The sequence below is a fragment of the Heterodontus francisci genome, chromosome 5 (assembly GCF_036365525.1).
Source record: "Heterodontus francisci isolate sHetFra1 chromosome 5, sHetFra1.hap1, whole genome shotgun sequence".
Taxonomy (NCBI): domain Eukaryota; kingdom Metazoa; phylum Chordata; class Chondrichthyes; order Heterodontiformes; family Heterodontidae; genus Heterodontus; species Heterodontus francisci.
The window spans coordinates 174,344,289-174,365,768 of NC_090375.1; the positions used below are offsets into that span (position 1 = coordinate 174,344,289).

At 42.2% G+C, this 21,480-nt stretch overlaps 1 protein-coding gene across 8 annotated transcripts in view; it reads left to right on the top strand.

The window, feature by feature from the left end:
- LOC137370145 (sperm-associated antigen 1-like) overlaps positions 1-21,480 on the top strand; it is a 213,841-nt gene that overhangs the window by 23,923 nt on the left and 168,438 nt on the right. For all 8 annotated transcript variants that reach the window (XM_068032366.1, XM_068032362.1, XM_068032364.1 and 5 more), the window contains 4 exons: positions 2,990-3,115; positions 7,432-7,502; positions 7,883-7,995; positions 8,353-8,458. In XM_068032366.1, the coding sequence (XP_067888467.1) occupies positions 2,990-3,115; positions 7,432-7,502; positions 7,883-7,995; positions 8,353-8,458 (416 nt within the window). The remainder of the gene's footprint in view (positions 1-2,989; positions 3,116-7,431; positions 7,503-7,882; positions 7,996-8,352; positions 8,459-21,480) is intronic.

Genomic DNA, 21,480 nt, shown 5'->3' on the forward strand with positions numbered 1-21,480 from the left:
GAGGCGGGGAATGAGCATAGGAGCGTGGTTGAGGGGGATACTTGGAAATCCCAGGAATGAGGAGCTCCTACTGAATTTAATGGCAGGACCTCGTTTTTTGTTGCTCCATTTCCAGCCTGGCAGCCAGCCAGGTTGACAGGCTGTGGGGACAGCTGGGAAAAATTGGGAGTTGGTGGTGGGTAGGGTTGGACCAGCAAACAGGAGGGAGGGGGTCCGGCAGAGATCGCAAGGCAGAAGGGAGAGTAGGGGTTGGACCGGCAATTGTGAGGGTGAAGGAAGTGTGAGAGACCACAGAGTAGAAGGGGCGATCCAGACCGGCTATCCAGATTGAAGGGAGACCGGGATGGCAGATTTGGGTGGGTTGGGGTGTTTGTGCATGGGGTGGCTGATGGAGGCAGAGGATTTGATTCAGAGGCTGGTGAGATAACTCCTGCTCCTCCTGGCTCACTGGCAGTGCTATAAAAAGCACATACTTGTTTAATCCGGCTGCTGCCACTAGAATTTTGCGACCAGGTTTTCTGAGCTCTGGGAAACTCAGCTGGCAAGCGTTAAATTTAAACCAGGCTTCCAACTGCACTTGTGAGAGCTGATTTACAAATTATAATGCGATGTTCTTCCAATCGAGTGCAGGACACAGACATGCCACACAACTCGCTGCCGTATGTGGTCGGTTGGGGACTGTTACATGATGTTTTTTATTTTTAACACCACCACCCCCCCCACCCCCCCGGCTTCCGGACTCCCACCTGCCTGTCATGGGGATTTAAAATTCTCCCCTTAGAATCATGACGTTTGACGGCACAAAAAGAGGCCATTCAGCCCATCGCAACATTGCCTGCTCTCTGAAAGAGCTATCTACTTTTTCTTGTTCCTTGCCTTTTCCTCCCACCTTTTTAATTATTTTTCTTTATTTATATATCTACTTCCCTTTTATAAGCTATCATGGATTCTGCTTCCACTGCTGTTTCTGGTAAATAAATCTCCTAACCCCTCCCTTTGTTATTTTGGTAAATTTATGCCCTTCAACTTGTAGTAATAGTTCTTCCCTATTTACCTTATCAGAATGCCTCAGCTCGATCAGTCTCCTTTTTAAAATCTTTGTTCTAATGAATAGAGCAATTGGTTCTCTCGTCTCTCCACATAACTAAATCCCCTCTTTCTTTGTATCATCATAGTGAATCTATTCTGCAACCCTTTGTGGCTTTGACATTCTTTCTATAGTAAAATACCCAAATTTGAGCACTATATTCTATTGCGTCCTATCAATATTTATTATGGGAAGGCTAACAAAATCCTATTGAAAGAACTCAACCAGCAAAATACTGAAGTAATTTACATTTTTATTAACTGCTATTAACTATTTTGTTAAAATTAAAGAAATACTTGCACCACCTCAGCAAGTCCCAAAGTGCTTTACAACCAATGATGTGCTTTTGCAGTGTAGTCACTGTTGTAATGTAGGCACGCGGGAGCCGGTTTGCACGCAGTAAGTTCCCAAAAATAGCATTATGGCAGTAACCAGATAATCTGTTTCTTAATGATGGTTGAGGAATAAATATTGACCGGGTCACTGGGAGCACTCCCCTGCTCTCTGAAAGAGTGCCATGGAATCTTTTATGTCCTCCTGAGAGGCAGACATGATCTAGGTTTAATGCTTCATCTGAAGGACAGTACCACCAACAGTGCAGTACTCCCTCAGTACTGGTCGAGAGTGTCAGCCTAGATTTTATGCTGAAGTCCCTGGAGTGGGATTGGAATCCACAACATTTTGACTTAGTCGTGAGAATGCTATCAGCTGAGCCAAAGCTGACAGAAAGATTAAAGCCTGATTTCTGAAAGCAGAAAACATCCAGCATTCTATGGTGTGTCGAAGAAGCTGACCTGATGAATCAAATAGATAATTTGAAATAACAGAAAATGCTGGCACTGCTCAGCAGGTCTGACAGCATCTTTGGAGAGAGAAGCGGAGTTGATGCTTCAGGTCAATAACCTTTTCATCAGATCATTGACTGGAAACTTTAACTCTGTTTCTCTCTCCACATATGCTGCCAGACCTCCTGTGTATTTCCATAATTTTCTGTTTTTATTTTAGAACTCCAGCATCTACAGTATTTTTCTTTTTCATAACTGTAAAACTCTTACATCTTCAGTGCATATAACATTTTTTGTGATTTGTTTACTGCTATTACTAAAGTGTCTAAAATGCCTTCGGGGTATCAATCCTCTTGTAATTTGTTTTGTGAGTCTCCCAATACCATTATAATTCAAGTTTGCTAGAGTTACGGTTATCTGCTTCTGCATATGTTTGTTAGTGTGATACTGTCTATGTGAATTTTGTTTCCAAATTATACTCTGAAACTGTTATGTAGAATGGTGTGGTTCAGGGCATTGGAACATCGAGTCACTATGCAACAAAATATGTGTTTACAGTATGATTCTCCATATAGTGAGCTCGCTACCTGTCTTGTAATTACGAGGAAACTAGAGGGAGGGAAAGTGAATTGGAGGGTGTGTCATTCCCAAGCTGCTGTTCAGTTTCTTGACTAACTATAGAACAGAATTGGCAGAGGTTTCAGAGAAGAGTTCCAGTCCATTATCTTGGCTAAGTATGGTAGTGGGAGACTGCAGAAAGCAAGTGGAAAAAAAAAAGAATTCAGTGGGGGAAATTGGTAATGGCTCTGATGTATTAAATTTTTTTTATCAGTTAAGGAATTAGTATCTTAAAAGTCAGACTATCAACAAGTGTTCATGTTACTTATTTGAACATTAAATTATTTAGTGTGATAAGTTAACAATTTTGCTTAATAACTTGGTGTTTTCAAGAAATGCATGTAATGTGAATAAACAACTGAATGAAGTATGGTGCGAAAACTAAAGTATTCAATCACATTTCATCTTTAGGAACTTTAGAGTTACCATTTTTTAAGAACCAAGCTTTCCTGTAATTTTTCCCATTGTAGATTGATGCACTATTGTTTTTTTTTGCTAGAGTTGGACAGATGAAATGAAGCAAAAGGAAAATGAAGTAAAATATAGAAAAGCAGCAGTTGAATATTTGAATTCAGAAACTCATGCTCCTATCCGTGACATTAATGCTTCAGTTCTTTCACATCAGGTAAAAGTAGATGTTGTTCACATTCTTTTCTCCCCCTCCTTCTTCAGCTCCATTTTCTCCTCAAATGGGCTGTTCCCGGGATGATTTTTTTTTTGTCACAGCTAATATAAACACCACCTTGTAATCAACAAGTTTATTTATATCTGGGTTCTCTTACTAATTGTCATACTTTAAGATTCTGATGTCTGTAGTGCAATCAAGTGTGGAGATCAGGTACTTTGCTGTCCTACAGGTCATAAGGGAGAAGAAAAAAATTGGTGAATGCCTGGAAGCAGGTTTGTTTTCTGTTATTCACAAGAGAACAATTTGTTACAGAGAAGACCTAAGAAAGATATAAACCTAACTTTACAGTGATGCACAACATTATGAAAATAGAACTACTGAAAATAGAGACATGTAGTCGAAGCTTTTCGTCTTGCACTCATCAGGACAATCTGCAAGAATAACCAATGTAGGAGAAAACAACAACTTATACTGCATGAGAAGAGAGTGCTGATTGGTTGGCAAGTGAACTGATTGGTAGAGGCATTGCCATGGAGAATGCACCAGTTTACAGTGACTGACAGCTAACTGCCAAGCTTTGTTTGAAATTTAAACCAGACAGCTTGACTCTGGTCAAAGCAGTGCCCTGAGGAATGAACCAGCGAATGGCTGTCACTTATTTTGTTCAGCAGAAACAAGCGCAATGTGTGTACATGTTTTTTCTGTCTGCAAAGAACAGGGCACTATGTGTTAATATGTATAGCTTCCAGTACAGGCAAATGTGCCACAGTGCGAGCCCTACTGACAATCTTAAATTGGTTGTCAGCGTAATTCTTAGCACACTGCGGATTATTTAGCAAATGTTGTCCAATCGCGGAATCACATCTAGTGTTGGACACTGTGTTTTGAGTTTTGCAAGCATGGGCTGGTTGGGTATGGCCTGTAACTTGCCCGTTGTGAACAGCAGAAGGGACATGTTGTTTGATACAATCTGCCAGTCTTTGGGATGTACAGCCTATATACCGAGCATCACACTGGCATTGAAATTCATATATCACATTACTCATTTGTGAGATAGGCAGGACGTCTTTTTGGCTTGACGGCAGCATCCTGTTAGTTGTGAACACCTCATGTGTTGCTACTGCATAGTAGCAGCGTGGAACGACTAGCTTAACCTGTTGCTCAAATTTTTGAGATACCTTACCCTTCCAGGGTAATTTGAGGTAGACTGGGCACTTTTCAGGGCCAAAAATGACAGCCTTAGGCCCGTTCATAAGTTTGCGCGATATACAGCGAGAGATGATCAGATCAGAGAAGCCATTGTCATGCAGGATGTCTTTGATTCGCCCTATTTCAGCATCAAGCTTGCATGGTGAGCAAATGGCTCAGGCCCTATTTATGAGGTTGCTGAGAAGGCCAATCTTCTACCGCGTGGAACTGTAAGAATCCCAATGTAATGGCCTGTGAAGGTCGGTTTGCGGTCCACAATGGTAGAGAACATCTTCACAGATTTCTCAATACGTCAAGGAAAGGGAGGAGCTCATTTGACTGCTCCATTTCAAAGGTGAATTTGATTGCAGGATGGAGCCCATTAAGACGTGCAAGGAAATTATTGCATGCAGCTGCGGATTCAAATATAGCAAACATATCCTCTACGGTGCGGCGCAGTGGTTAGCACCGCAGCCTCACAGCTCCAGCGACCCGGGTTCAATTCTGGGTACTGCCCGCGTGGTGTTTGCAAGTTCTCCCTGTGTCTGCGTGGGTTTCCTCCGGGTGCTCCAGTTTCCTCCCACAAAGACTTGCAGGTTGATAGGTTAATTGGCCATTATAAATTGCCCCTAGTATAGGTAGGTGGTAGGGAAATATAGGGACAGGTGGGGATGTGGTAGGAATATGGGATTAGTGTAGGATTAGTATAAATGGGTGGTTGATGGTCGGCACAGACTCGGTGGGCCGAAGGGCCTGTTTCAGTGCTGTATCTCTAAACTATATCGGAAATATGCAAGAGGTAGGAGGTTAGGTGTTATTCCCTCAAAGACACGTTTTTCATGGAACCCAACAAAGATGTTTGCAAGAGCTGGGCCTAGGGGGGTTCCCATGGCAACACCATCTATTTGGGCATACATGGTGTCATTAAAACTGAACTCAACTGCGCGAGTTGCCGAGCCCATAAGTTCAATGAATACTGATTCACGCAATGGTGGTGGGTCTAAATCGCCATGATCTAGTGCTGCAATGCAAATATCTACGGCTTCCTTAATTAGTTTAAATTTCAAACAGAGCTTGGCAGTTAACTGTCAGTCACCGTAAACTGGTGCACTCTCCATGACAATGCCTTTGCCAATCAGAGTTCACTTGCCAACCAATCAGCACTCTCTTCTCATGCAATATAAGCTGTTGTTTTCTCCAACATTGGTTATTCTTGAATATTGACCGGATGAGTGCAAGATGCAAAGCTTTGACTACATGTCTCTATTTTCAGCAATTCTCAAGTTCTGTACTAGCAAACGACTATTATGAAAATAATTATTTATTATGCTAAACAACAGCAACTTGCATTTATATAGTGACTTTAGCATAGTAAGACATCCCATGATGCTTCACAGGAGCTATTGTCAAACAAAATTTGACAGAAAGGTAACCTTACCCCCTGGCAAAATAGGGATAAACAAAAAATGCATCAAAGGTAACCTGGCACCCTGGCAAACCAGGGACAAACAAAGAACAGTACAGCACAGGAACAGGCCATTCGGCCCTCCAAGCCTGCGCCGATCTTGATGCCTGCCTAAACTAAAACCTTCTGCACTTCCGGGGTCCATATCCCTCTATTCCCATCCTATTCATGTATTTGTCAAGATGCCTCTAAAACGTCTCTATGGTACCTGCTTCCACCACCTCCCCCGGCAACAAGTTCCAGGCACTCACCACCCTCTGTGTAAAGAACTTGCCTCGCACATCCCTTCTAAACTTTGCCCCTCTCACCTTAAACCTATGTTCCCTAGTAACTGACTCTTCCACCCTGGGAAAAAGCTTCTGACTATCCACTCTGTGTCCATGCCGCTTACAACTTTGTAAACCTCTATCATGTCGCCCCTCCACCTCCGTCGTTCCAGTGAAAACAATCCGAGTTTATCCAACCTCTCCTCATAGCTAATGCCCTCCAGACCAGGCAACATTCTGGTAAACCTCTTCTGTACCCTCTCGAAAGCCTCCACATCCTTCTGGTAGTGTGGCGACCAGAATTGCATGCAATATTCTAAGTGTGGCCTAACTAAAGTTGTGTACAGCTGCAGCATGACTTGTCAATTTTTATACTCTATGCCCCGACCGATGAAGGCCAGCATGCCGTATGCCTTCTGGACTACCATATCCACCTGCGTGCCACTTTCAGTGACCTGTGGACCTGTATGCCCAGATCTCTCTGCCTGTCAATCACAATCACAAAAAGCCTACTACTTTTTTTTCCTAACGAACTGCTTTATAAGGTACTTGATTAGAACTTATACAACTGATTTAAAATAATGTGATTTATTGCTGGAGTTCACTTGTTATATTCTATTTCCAACTAATACGTTAAAATTGAAATTCAGTGTAGTTTGAATCAGAATTTCAGTTAGTTAAAAATTTTGTAAAAGTGACATTCAAAATAAGTTCATGCTTTGTTCGTGCTATTTGGAAGGAAAACATAAATCAGAAATACGTTCCAGATCCAAACAAGCAAAAAAGTAGTTCTTAAGTTGATCAATCTTATTGTTGCGGATATGTCCAGGTTGTGGATGGAGAGACTATGTGGAGATTTTTTGTTTATTTTTGAGGGCGCACAGGAACATAATAAGATTCCATGTCAGAATTCACTTTAGGGAATTTGCCAGGTTTAATTAAGTAATTGAACCACCTAAGCTATGTAGATGATAGATGGCAAGAAGTAGAAAAATGACATCAAGCATAAACAGACTTTAGAAATTGAAATTTTCCACTTTCACTGAAAATACTTGTGAAGCTTCTCTTAAATGGGTAAATACACAATGCAACATGGTATAGAGGCATAGGGATTAGTGAGGTCTCAGGTGCAATCCCGAGTCATTGCTGTTAGTTGATTTCACTTAGGGCTGAGGTACTGCAGTTGGCATCTGTCCCTGGGCTGGGGAGGAAAAGAGAAACCCTGTAATCATCCTCCCCTCCCTTCCCCACCCATGTTCTATCCAAGAGGCCATGCCAGAGAGTACACATATTCCAGCATCAGTAAGTGTCTTCAGTTACCAGATCCCAACATCCATATGTGATGTAGCTGGACTTTATTTACATATTTGGCACTTGTATTGTTTATTTTACAGAATGGCTCTGGTAGAAAAAAATCAACTGAAAGGAAGAGAGCTATCCCCAGAGATTACAAAGAATGGGATAAGTATGTTAATTAAGGATGCTAGTTTAATAAGTAGGCTTAATAAGGATTGACATTGGCAGCAAATATCATTGAGCATATTCTAAGGAACTTGGAAAAAAATATACGTTGTAATTTCAGGGAACATGTATTTGTGTGATCACACCTTTAAAATTGTCCACCAAGTCTGCACCAGCAGCATAAATAATTTTCATACTATCTCAATGTTTTGTATTTTGAAATCAGGCAAAATAACACGGGCCGAAAATATTGTAATGAGTGGCAGTTCTTGATCAGTATTTTAAATGGAACATGTATACTCTTCTGTTTTCTGAAGGGCTATTATGATTATGCCAAAGTTAAATTTAAATACCAATTTACATTGTTCTAAATTTTGATCCCAGGTTTGATGTGGAAAAAGAGTGTGCCAAAATTGATGAAGGCAAGCAAGAAATCAAATCCAAAACTATTTTCAATGATGGCATTTCTAGAATTGGGAAGAAAATTGACACAACAGGTAATTATGGTTCAGCCACAGAAAATCATGTATTTTCGTGCCAATCTATATAAAGGTCTTGTATTGCTTATTTTTGCCCCTCATCTTGGAAGAGATATAGAGAGGCAGTACAGAACCAGGAGCTGAGAATGGGATGAGAGACTTTACACAAGGGTTTGTAGTGCAAGCTAGGAGGGGGAAGGTACAGCAGAACCACCTAGAGGTAGGAAACTTGTTATTACATTATGACAGGCAAATTTTTCCATTGCAAATATTGCTATGGGAATTTTGCATTATACATGTCATAAAAGCATTGCTCAAAAATCATGAAAAAATTAACTGAAGAATGTAATTTTAATCTTATTCTTAATGTCTCAGGCATGACTGATCAAGAAAAGACGGTTTTAGCTGATCGAGAAAGGGACAAGGGAAATGAAGCTTTCCGAGCTGGTGACCACAAGGAGGCTTTGCTTTACTACACCAGGTACTTTCACATGCTTAATTTTTGAAATTTTTGCAAGAATGACTATAGTTTATATGGGACATCATGATATCTCTCAGAAATGTCTCAGAGCACTTCGCATTGTTACAACCAGGTGAGGAGGGTCTAGGGGTTTCCTCTCGGCCTTTGCCTGGTTTAACTGTAACAGGGTTCAATTTTTTTTTAGAAACCGTGTTTTAGGTCCCCCTTAGTGAATCCTTGTTCACCGCTTTCAAATTTTAAGGCAAAGAAATCAATTCAGACAGGTTTTCTTCGATTTTAAACAAGAAAGGTAGAAGTTTACTAATCTTAAACTCTAATCCAGTTACCGACTACGAATATGTGACACGACCACGCTAGCATGCGTACGCGATAGACACATACGCAGGTAGAGATAGAAAAAGCAGAAGGAATAAAAGGGAAAGGTTTGAGGCAATATCTGGGAGTTACAGTCCTTTAAGTTCAATGTGGAGTCTTTGGTTGCCAGTCAGTCCTGCTGTTCATTGGGGCCCAGTTCATGTTTCAACTTGTTTCGATGTTGGAGTCTTCTCTCTCTTGAGGTTTACTTGTCTTTCGTGGCTTGGGAGAAAGCAAGAGAGAGGCTTCCTTCTTCCAGCTTCAGTTTCAACTGTCTTCTCTGTCTCTGTGGCAAAATTTTTTTAAAAACAGGTTGCTCAGCAGGTTAGTCATGTGACCAGCTGGTTTGACCACTTCTGTTTGTGGATTCTGCCATTTTATCAGTCATTCTGGAATGTGATCTTCACCTTCGATGTCTGGTGATCAAAGTTCATTGTGGGTTAAGTGGAACGGGGAGTAGTCCTTTGTCTCCACAAGGACTGTCTGTTAGCATGCAAATGTACTTCCAGCCAAGTGTCTGATGATTTTTTTTTTAACAAGTCATTTCTTCACTCCAGCAATAGTTTAAAATCAATGTTCATATGCCAAAATTAATATGCCTCATTCTTGGCAAGTGGGGGTCTGCATGACAATATAAAAAAGTTACTTGAAATGCAATGACTATTGTTATTTGAGCAAATACAGTATCAGTCTTGTGCACAAGAAGATGTTATGAAAGTGCTTCCATTTTTTAAAATATCTTTTTTTTTGAGGACTTGAGTTAAAAGATTCCACGGATGTGGTTTTTTGATCAGTTCACCAAATGGACACTTGAGATGTTGTTTGAAAACCACCTGTGCTGGAAACCATCTGTGATTTGGGCTCAGTAAACAACAGAACCCTTGGTGACTTGGGGAAAAATGGTTACGGAGAACCCACACGTCAAGGTTTATGGAGGTCAGGAGGTCGACTCTCTGTTTGGGGTTTGGATATTGTTTTCAATTTAGTTGGGGTGTGAACTGTTTGAAGACAGTTGGTGTTTTCTTAACAATGAGAAAAGGAACTCCCAGCTCACCACCTTCTCTACCTCTTTGAAGAAATCCTGCAAAGAACCAGTGTGGGAGAGCTAAAATCCCTGGTGCTGCAAAGCTCCTGAGAAGCTGGAAAAAATCCTGTGATTCAAGTGTGTGCTGGCGGATAACCCTGATACGACATTCCTCCTAGAAAGCCTACTAGAATAATTCTCGACATCTCCAGAACAGACTGTTTCTGAAACGATCCCAGTGACCTGTCTCTGTATACCCAGATGCCAGACCAAAAAAGGGACAACTGACTTCCTTCCATATCTTAGTATTTGGCCAAAGTATTCTTTTTTGTAACAGACCTCTGCAGAGAGAATTTCTGTATTTTTTTCAGCGTGTGTGTGTGAGTATAATTGGGGAATTTAAAACTGGAACTTTTATATTTCAATTTGTGTGTTAATGCTTTGTTTCGTTACTGGTTAAGTCTTGTTTTGTAACAAACTAATAATTTTGTTATTTATTAAAGGAACCTGGTTGGTGTATTTTTTCCTGGGATAAAAAATAATGTATGATTGGCTGTACTGGTAACTGGGTGGACATTTAAATATATGTTGTGACCTGTGGAGAAGTGGAACTAGAAAAGACAGTGCACTCCTCCTGCCTTGGTCGTAACGCTAGGCAAAAGGATAGTCGATTTTGCAGTTGTACTGACAGCAGAACTGTCAGTATTCACTGTCATTACTCCGTGAAACTGACAGCAACTTCAGGCATATGCACATGCACAGTTAAATGCAGTGATTTCCTGCCCTTCCAGAGGGTGTGTTTCTAAAGTCCTCACAAACGGAAATCAGTTAGAAATTACTGAATTGACATGAACTTCCACTTGTTACTTTATTATTCTCGCTGTAAAAACCCGCAAATCTTACGCCCTATTGATTGAAGTGTAACCTTGTTTTAAATGGTGTACTAAGTCACCTAACTAACCTCTCTGGCCCTGAAAAAATTAATTTTATATATGTGGAATGTCAAATTTCTCCATTCCATGATAAAATTCCAAGATTTTTAAAAGTTATTTTTTAAAGTTTATTTATGACATATTCGCTTCTACCTTAATCTCACATGTATGTTCCAATCTTTATTTCACTTAGTAAAATTATAAAAAAGTAAATTAAAAAAACCTGCTTGTTACTTCCTGGTTTGCGATCTGTGGGAATTATTCAATATGATTGGCTGATTAGACTGCTTGATGGCATTACTGTTGCTGGACCCCAAAGACCCTCTATAGTTTGTGCCAAAATGAAATTAATGTCTGGAAAGGGGAAATCATAAGAACATGAGAAATAGGAGCAGGACTATGTCATCCGGACCTTCGAGTCTGCTCCATCATTCAGAAGATCATAGCAGATCTTCTACTTCAACTTCACCTTCCCATACTATCCTCATATCCCTTGATTCCCTTAGTATCCAAAAATCTATCGATCTCTTGAATGTACCTTTAAAAAAAAAACAAGACTGAGCATCCACAGGTCATGAGGGTAGAGAATTCCAAAGATTCACAATCCTGTAAATGAAGAAATTTCTCCTCATCTCAGTCCTAAATTGCAGACTCCTTATTCTGAGACTGTGGACCCCTAGCAGCCAGGGGAAACATGACGCAGCATTGACCCTGTGAAGCCCCTTAAGAATTTTATGTTTCAGTGAGATTGCCTCGGATTCTTCTGAACTCCAGAGAATATAGGCCTAGTCTACTCAATCTCTGTTCATTGGACAATCCTGTCATCCCAGTAATCAGCCCACTAAACCTGCATTGCACTCCTTCTAATGCAAGTATATTCTTCCTTGGGTAAGGAGACCATAAATATACACAGTACTCCAGGTGTGGTCACACCAAGGCACTATATCATTGCAGTAAGATTTCTTTGCTCTTAGCCTTTATCAGAAAGGGATTAGAGTATAACATACCGTTTGTTTTCCTAATTGCTTGCTATACCTGCATGTCTGTGATTCATGTACAAGGACACCGAGGTCCCTCTGAATTGCAATGGTTCCCAGTCTCTCTCCATTTATAAAATATTTTATTCTTCTATTTTTCCTATCAAAGTGGGTAACTTCACACATTATATTCCATCTTTCCATGTTCTTGCCCAATCACTTAACCTGCCTAAATCCTTTTGCATCTTCCTCACATCATATGTTTCCACCTAACTCTGTATCATCAGCAATCATGGACACATTACACTCAGTCCCCTCATCTAAGTCATTGATATAGATTGTAAATAGCTGAGGCACAAGCAATGGTCCATGTGGTATCCCACCAGTTACAGCCGGTCAACCTGAAAATAATCGACTTGCTAGATCTTTGTGGGCGGCTTTCTTTGAGGTCAGTGGTGAGTGCCTTCACTTCGCTGCTGGCACTCCTGCTCCTATGTTCTTATGTTTGTTCTGCTAGTTTTTAGAATGTCCACACAATACTTTTCCGTATTGGTAGCCTTTCTTCAATTCTGGCATTTTTATGGCAGTATTTTCTTAGATTTAGACATGAAATCACTGAACACTCTCTCAGAATGTTGCACAGTAGGCAGGGGGAGGTTCTTCATGAAGACGGACAGAGTGCAGAAAAGATTCACGAGAATGTTTCCAGGGATGAGCTAGTCACAATATATATTAATGACTTGGGTGAGGGAACTAAATGTAACATTTCCAACTTTGCAGACGACACAGAGTTGGGGGGGGGGAGGAAATGTGAGCTGTGAGGAGGATGCAAAGAGGCTCCAATGTGATTTGGACAAGTTGAGTGAGTGGGCAAATGCATGGCAGATGCTGCATAATGTGGATAAATGAGAGGTTATCCACTTTGTTTGTAAAAACAGAAAGGCAGATTATTATCTGAATGGTGATAGATTGGGAAAGCGGGAGGTGCAATAAGACCTGGGTGTCCTTGTACACCAGTTGCTGAAAGCAAGCATTCAGGTGCAGCAAGCATTTAGGAAGGCGAATGGTATGTTGGCCTTCATTGCAAGGGATTTGAGTATAGGAGCAAGGATGTCTTACTGCAGTTATACAGGGCCATGGTGAGACCACATCTGGAGTATTGTGTACAGTTTTGGTCTCCTGATCTAAGGAAGGATGTTCTTGCCATGGAAGGAGTGCAAAGAAGATTTACTAAGCTGGTTCCCGGGATGGCAGGATTGACATATGAGGAGAGATTGGGTCGACTAGGCCGCATTACGGAGCTGGAGCTGCGGGTGGATTCACTGTGGAGCAGCCGCGATGCTGAGGACGTCGTGGATAGCACGTTTAGTGAGGTGGTCATACCGCAGGTAATGGCTGCACAGGCAGAAAAGAGATGGGTGACCACCAGACAGAGTAGTAGGCGCAGGCAGGTAGTGCAGGAATCCCCTGTGGCCATCCCCCTCTCAAGCAGATAGACCGCTTTGGATACTGTTGGGGGGCGATGACCTCCCAGGGGAAAGCAGCAACAGCCAAGTTCGTGGCACCACGGAGGGCTCTGCAGCACAGCAGGGGAGGAAAAGCGTTGGAAGAGCTATTGTGATGGGGAATTCTATCGTAAAGGGTGCAGATAGGCGTTTCTGTGGCACAAATGAGACTCCAGGATGGTATGTTGCCTCCCTGGTGCTAGGGTCAAAGATGTCTCGGAGCGGCTGCAGGACATTCTGAAAGGGGAGGGTGAGCAGCCAGAGGTCGTGGTCCATATTGGTACTAATGACATAGGCAGGAAGAGAGATGAGGTCCTGCAAAGTGAATATAGAGAGTTAGGCAGAAGGTTAAAAAGCAGGGCCTCTAGGGTTGAAATATCAGGATTACTCCCTGTGCCATGTGCTAGTGAGGGTAGGAATAGGAGGATTAGGCAAATGAATGCATGGCTGAAGAGCTGGTGTAGGCGGGAGGGCTTCAGCTACTTGGATCATTGGGATCTCTTCTGGTGCAGAGGTGACCTGTACAAGAAGGACGGGTTGCATCTAAACTGGAGGGGGACAAATATCCTTGCGGGGAGGTGTGCTAGTACTACTCGGGAGGGTTTAAACTAATCTTGCAAGGGGTTGGGACCCAAAGTAGTAGTCTCTCCGATGAGATAGTTGAGGCAAATGTAGAGGTTAAAGCAAGGACGTCCAGTAGGCAGGCAGGGCAGGGGCAGGACAAGGAGTGTGGAAGGTCTGGGAGGCTAAACAGCATTTACTTTAATGCAAGAAGCCTTGCAGGTAAGTCAGATGAACTCAGAGCATAGATGGGATTGTGATATTATAGCTATTACAGAAACATGGTTGAGGGATGGGCAGGACTGGCAGCTCAATGTTCCGGGGTACCGATCCTTCCGGTGTGACAGAGGTGAAGGTAAGAGAGGAGGGAGAGTTGCACTATTGATTAGGGAGGACATCATGGCAGTACTTAGAGAGAATATCCCGGGGGGAATGTCCAGCGAGGCCATATGGGTAGAACTTAGAAATAAGACAGGGGTGATCACTTTGATGGGATTATACTATAGGCCCCCCAATAGTCAGAGGGAATTGGAGGAGCATACATGTAGGGAAATCACAGACAGGTATAGGAATTATAGGGTTGTAATAGTAGGTGATTTTAACTTCCCTAATATTGACTGGGACTGCCTTAGTGCTAAGAGATCAGATGGGGAAGAATTTGTTAAGTGTGTTCAGGATAGTTTTCTGAAGCAGTATGTGGATGACCCTACTAGAGAAGGGGCTACACTCGACCTCCTCTTAGGAAATGAGGCTGGGCAGGTGGTTGATGTGTCAGTGGGGGAGCACTTTGGGATCAGTGACCATAACTTTATTAGCTTCAAGATTGTTATGGAAAATGATAGGACTGGTCCTCAGGTTGAAGTCCTAAATTGGGGGAAGGCTAATTTCGATGGCATCAGACAGGAACTCTCAAAAGTTGAATGGAAGAGGCCCTTTACAGGTAAAGGGACATCTGGCTAGTGCGAGGCTCTTAAAAGTGAGATAGAAAGAGTTCAGGGCTGACATGTTCCTGTTAGATGGAAGGGCAAGGCTGACAAGTTTAGGGAGCCTTGGTTGACGAGGGATATTGAGGGTCTGGTCAGGACAAAGAAGGAGGCATATGTCAGGTATAAGCAGCTGGGACCGAGCGAGTCCCTCGAGGAGTATAGGGGATGTAAGAGTACACTTAAGGAAATTAGGAGGGCGAAAAGGGGCCATGAGATTTCCTTGGCAGATGAGATAAAGGAGAATCCTAAAAGATTCTATAAATATATTAAGAGTAAAAGGGTAGCTAGGGAGAGAGTAGGTCCCCTTAAGGATCAGTGTGGCAATCTATGTGTGGAGCCACGGGAAATGGGCGAGGTCTTCAATGAATATTTCTCGTCCGTATTTCCCGTGGAGAAGGTCATGGAAGCTAGTGAGTTCAAGGGAGGGAACACCGATATCCTGGAGCATATCAACATTACAAAGGAGGAGGTGTTGGAGGTTTTGAAGCGCATTAAGGTGGATAAATCCCCAGGGCCTGACCAGGTGTATCCTAGGATGCTATGGGAAGCAAGGGAGGAGATTGCTGGAGCCCTGACAGAGATTTTTGTACCATCGTTAGCCACGGGTGAGGTACCGGAAGACTGGTGGATAGCTAATGTTGTGCCTTTATTTAAGAAGGGCAGCAGGGATAAGCCAGGGAACTACATCAGTGGTGGGAAAGTTATTGGAAGGGATTTGGAGAGACAGGATTTATATGTATCTGGAAAGGCATAGTCTGATTAGGGATAGTCAGCATGGCTTTGTCCGTGGGAAATCATGTCTCACGAATTTGATTGAGTTTTTCGAGGAGGTGACCAAGAGGATTGACGAGGGCAGGGAGATGGACATTATTTACATGGACTTTAGCAAGACCTTTGACAAGGTCCTGCATGGTAGGCTGGTCCAGAAGGTTCGATCACATGGGATCCAGGGTGAGCTAGCAAATTGGATACAAAATTGGCTTGGTGATAGGAGGCAGAGGGTGGTAGTGGAGGGTTGTTTTTCAGATTGGAGGCCGATGACCAGTGGTGTGCCGCAGGGATCGGTGCTGGGCCCTCTGTTGTTTGTCATATATATTAATGACTTGGAATGGAATGTAAAGGTCTTGATTAGTAAGTTTGCAGATGACACCAAAATTGGTGGTAAAGTGGACAGTGAAGAAGGTTGTCTAACGTTACAACAGGATATAGATCAACTGGGAAAGTGGGCAAGGGAGTGGCAAATGGAATTTTAACGCAGACAAGTGTGAAGTGATGCATTTTGGGAAGTTAAACCAGGGCAGGACATATACAGTGAATGGCAGGGCTCTGGGGAGTGTTGTTGAGCAGAGAGACCTTGGGGTGCAAGTACATAGTTCCCTGAAAGTGACAACACAGGTAGACAGGGTCGTGAAGAAGGCGTATGGCATGCTTGCCTTCATCGGCCGAGGCATTGAGTACAAGAGTTGGGATGTCATGTTACAGTTGTACATAACGTTGGTTAGGCCGCATTTGGAGTACTGTGTGCAGTTCTGGTCGCCGCACTACAGGAAAGACGTGATTAAGCTAGAGAGGGTGCAGAAAAGATTCACAAGGATGTTGCCTGGTTTGGAGGGCTTGAGTTATAAAGAGAGATTGGATAGGCTGGGTCTGTTTTCCCTGGAGCGAAGGAGGCTGAGAGGGGACATAATAGAGGTATATAAAATTATGAGAGGCATAGATAGAGTAGATAGCCAGAGACTGTTTCCCATTGTAGGGTGACTAAAACTAGAGGGCATAGATTTAAGGTGAGAGGGAGGAGGTTTAAAGGGGATCAAAGGGGTAAATTTTTCACACAAAGAATAGTGAGTATCTGGAATGAGCTGCCTGAGGAGGTGGTGGAGGCAGGAACAGTAGCGACATTTAAGAGGCATTTGGACAGGTACTTGAATGAGCAAGGCATAGAGGGATATGGAATTAATGCAGGCAGGTGGGATTAGTGTAGATAGGCATTATGGTCGGCATGGACGCGGTGGGCCGAAGGGTCTGTTTCTATGCTGTACAACTCTATGACTCTATATTCACTAGAGTTTAGAAGAATGAGAGGGGATCTCATAGAAACCTATAAAATCCTAACAGGGCTTACCAGCTAGATGCAGGGATGATGTTCCCAATGGCTGGGGAGTCCAGAACCAGGGGTCACAGTCTCAGGATGCGGTGTATGCCATTCAGAACTGAGATGAGGAGAAATCTCTTCACTCAGAGGGTGGTGAACCTGTGGAATTCTCTACCACAGAAGGCAGTGGAGGCCAACTCATGAAATATATTCAAGAAGGAGATAGATATATTTCTTAATGCCAAAGGGATCAAGGGATATTGGGAGAAAGCGGGAACAGGGTACTGAATTAGACGATCAGCCATGATCTTTTTTGAATGGCGGAGCAGGACCGAAGGGCTGAATGGCTTACTCCTGCTCCTATTTTCTATGTTTCTATTTGCTCTACTCTTTATCCCAGAATAAAATACACCAACCAGGTTTCTTTAATAAACAACAAAATTATCAGTTTATTTTAAAACAAGATTTAACCAGTAACGAAGCAAAGCATTAGCACACAGATTGAAATATGAAAGTTCCCTTTTTAAATTCCCCACACACACACTCTCACATACTGAAAAAAATACAGAAATTCTCTCAGTAGAGGTCTGTTACAGAAAAAAGACTAAAAAGAATACTTTGGCCAGATGACATTGAGGATCAGTTTGGTAGACTTTCCAGGAGAAATGTGCATCGGGTTTCTGGCAGGCTTTTCAGGAGAAATGCAGCATCAGTTTCTCTATTTCTTACACTTGATTCTCAGGAAGTTCTCAAAGAGATGGAAGATGGTGAGCTGATGGTAACTGCTGTCTTGGCAGGTTTTCTCCAACTGCCTTCAAAACAGTTCACACCCCAATGCACTGTCCAAAGCGAAGCCAAAAACAATATCTCAAGAATCAAGCCTTCTGACCCCTATAAATCTTGGCCTGATACTTCTCTGTAAATATCTTCCCCAGGTCACCAAGGTTTCTGATGTTTATTGCTTAAAGTACATGACTTCCAGGAAGGTTGTTTTTAAACAACATCTCAGTGTCCTTTCAATGAACTGCCAACAGCAAAGCAAAGTTCAGCTTCTATGAAATCTTCACCCTTCCAATGAATCCATCTCCACAATTAAAATATAAGTCCTTAAAAACATATACTTAAAATATGGAAGCACTTTCGTAACATCTGGAATGTACTGCCTGAGGGTGTAGTGGAGGCAGGTTCAATTGAGGCATTCAAAAGGGAATTAAACAGTTATCTGAATAGGAAGAATGTGCAGGGTTATGGGTCGAAGGCGGGGGAACGGCATTAGGTGAATTGCTCATTCGGCGAGCAGGTGCGGACACGATGTGCCAAATGGCCTCCTTCTGTGCTGTAACAATTCTGTGATTCTGTCTATTGAGAAAAATCTCAAGAAGAGCCAGTACAGGATTTACTCTTCAAAGGTGCCTGGTGGCAGACAGGTAGATAATAGACTTATTACCGTTAGATGACTTCAGACCCATGCAGCTCAAATGTTCCATCTTTATTGCAGGTTTCAAACTTGGTACATTGTGTGGATTCTGGGCTTAACGGCAGTAATCAGTCAAAACTGAAACCAAAACACTTTGCTTTGATCTAGAAATTCCTAAGTGTGTGCTTTGATAGTTTGCAGCCAAATTGTTTTTGGGATGCACTTTGTAATTGCAGGTTTCTCCATCTTGGGGTTAAAATAAACACAGGGAAATTATCCTCCAAAGCTTTCTTCTTGTATGTCCAAATGGAGGGGGAAAGACACCCTCAGATTATCTAACTTTTCCTAATGAAGGACATTGCAAGATGGTGACAGTCAGGAGTATATTTTTTTTAAGTTTTTAAATTCAGTGTATTAATCTTCTCAAGATTTAGAATTTTTTCAAGATTCAAGCATAAACATGATCCTTTAATAAAATTACCTTCCAATTTCATGTCCAAATAACCCTGTGAGGTTAATACTAGTATGATATTCGTATTAAATGCTAACATAATGTGAAATTTGCAGTCATGCACTATAGTTCATTTGAATGATTAGACTCATGTCTCCAGGTATCACAAAATGCCTGTGTGATGTTCTGATATAGCTGCACTTGTTGCTTTGTGCTACATAGTTGATTTTAATGCTCCTGTTGTGCTCTGGATGTAACTTTACTATTGACACAAGGAAAAGAATCATATTATGTTTTCCACTAAGTATCTATCGGTGGTTCTTTATTAATGGAATTTTATTAAAGGCACTCACCTGCTGACCCCCAAAAATCCAGTGTTGTCAAAGGCTCATGCTCATTGGATCTCCATTTGGCTGTTCTTGGCAAAACCTTTTTAGTGTGGATCCGAGGAGTTGAGTTTTAAATTTAATTTGGGGTCTGGGAATTTATAGATGCTCTTGGCAAAGTGTGTGTGCGGATGCCTGTGTGTGTTCGTTCGTCGGTGTTATACCTTTCATCCTGTTCCTGTAGGATTTCAATATTCAGAGGGCTCCATGACAACACGGTAGAAAAGGACCAGAGGTCTAGCTCCTGTGGAGACTGTGTGAGAGTTGCATTAGAGGAGTTAATGTTTTCATTTTGTGCCATTGAACTATAGTAGCCAGAATGTCATGTAAGAAACCATACAGGAAATTTATAAATAAATGGTTGTAAACTTCCAAAATTCCCTAGATTCTGGAAAGTTCCCGGCGGATTGGAAAACTGCAAATTTAACACCCCTCTTCAAGAAAAGAGGGAGACAGAAAGCAGGAAACTATAGGCCAGTTAGCCCAACATCTGTCATTGGGAAAATGATGGTATCCATTATTAAGGAAATAGTAGCAGGACATTTAGAAAATCATAATGCAATCAAACAGCATCAACATGACTTTATGAAAGGGAAATCATGTTTGATAAATTTATTAGAATTCATTGAGCAAGTAACAAGCCAGTTGGATGAAGGGAAACCAGTATAAGTAGCATATTTGGGTATCCAAAAGGCATTTGATAAGGTGCCACAAAAAAAGTTACTACCCAGTATAACAGCTCATGATGTTGGTAGCATATATTAATATGGATAGAGGATTGGTTAACTAACAGAAAACAGAGTCGGGATAAATGGGTCATTTTCAGATTGGCAAACTGATTTTCCAGTCCTCAGGTGGATACAGGTGTAGTGCCGGAGGATTGGAGTCTGCTAACGTTGTACCTTTGTTTAAAAAGGGAGTGAGGGATAGACTGAATAATTACAGGTCAGTCAGTCTAACCTCGGTAGTGGGCAAATTATAGGAATCAATTCTGAGAGGCAGGATAAACTGTCGCTTAGAGAGGCACAGATTAATCAAGGATAGTCAGCATGGATTTATTAAGGGGAGGTCATGTCTGACTAACTTGATTTCAATTTTTTGAGGATCTAACAAGGAGAATTGATGAGGGTAGTGCAGTTGATGTGGTCTACATGGATTTTAGAAGGCTTTTGACAAGGCACCATATGGCAGACTGGTTTAAAAAAAAAAGCCCATGGAATGCAGGGGAACATAGCAAGCTGGATACAAAATTGGCTCAATAGCAGGAAACAAAGGGTAATTGTTGATGGGTGTTTTTGCAACTGGAAGGCTGCTTAAATATAGGGGGAATGATTAAGAAGTTTGCAGACAACGCAAAAATTGGCCGCGTGTTTGATAACAAGGAGGATAGCTGTGGACTGCAGGGAGATATCAATGGACTGGTCCGGTTGGCGGAAAAGTGGCAAATGGAATTTAACCCAGAGAAGTGTGAGGTGATGCATTTGGGGAGATCAAAAAGGCAAAGGAATACACAATAAATGGGAGGATACTGAGAGGTGTAGAGGAAGTGAGGGACCTTGGAGTGAATGTCCACAGATTCCTGAAGGTCGCAGGACAGGTCAATAAGGTGGTTAAGAAGGCATATGGAATCCTTTTCTTTATTAGCAGAGGCATAGAATATAAGAGCAGGGAGGTTATGCTGAAATTATATAAAGCATTAGTTAGGCCACAACTTGAGCACTGTATGCAGTTCTGGTCACCTCATTACAGAAAGGATGTAATTGCACTAGAGAGAGAGGATACAGAGGAGATTTATGAGGATGTTGTCGGGACTGGAAAATTGAAGTTATGAGGAATGATTGGATAGGCTGGGGTTGTTGTCCTTGGAACAGAAGAGGCTGAGAAAAGTTTTGATTGAGATGTACAAAATTTTGAGGGGCCTGGATAGAGTTGATGGGAAGGGCCTATTTACCTTAGCAGAGAGGTCAGTGACTGGGGGGGGTGGGGGGGCCAGGATTTAAAGTGATGGGTAGAAGGATTAGAGGGGAGATGAGGAAAATTCTTTCACCCAGAGGGTGGTGGGGGTCTGGAACTCACTGCCAGAAAGGGTGGTAGAGGCAGAAAACCTCATCTCATTTAAAAGATGCCTGGATCTGCACCTCAAGTGCAGTAAACTGCAGGGCAACGGAGCAAATGCTGGAAAGTGGGATTAGGCTGGGTGGTTCTTTTTTTCGGCCAGCGCAGACACGATGGGCCTAATGACCTCTTTCTGTTCCGTAAACTTTCTAAAATTCGAGTGGGGTGCCAGAGGGATCAGTGCTGGGGCCTGAAGTATTTACAATGTATATTAATGACTTG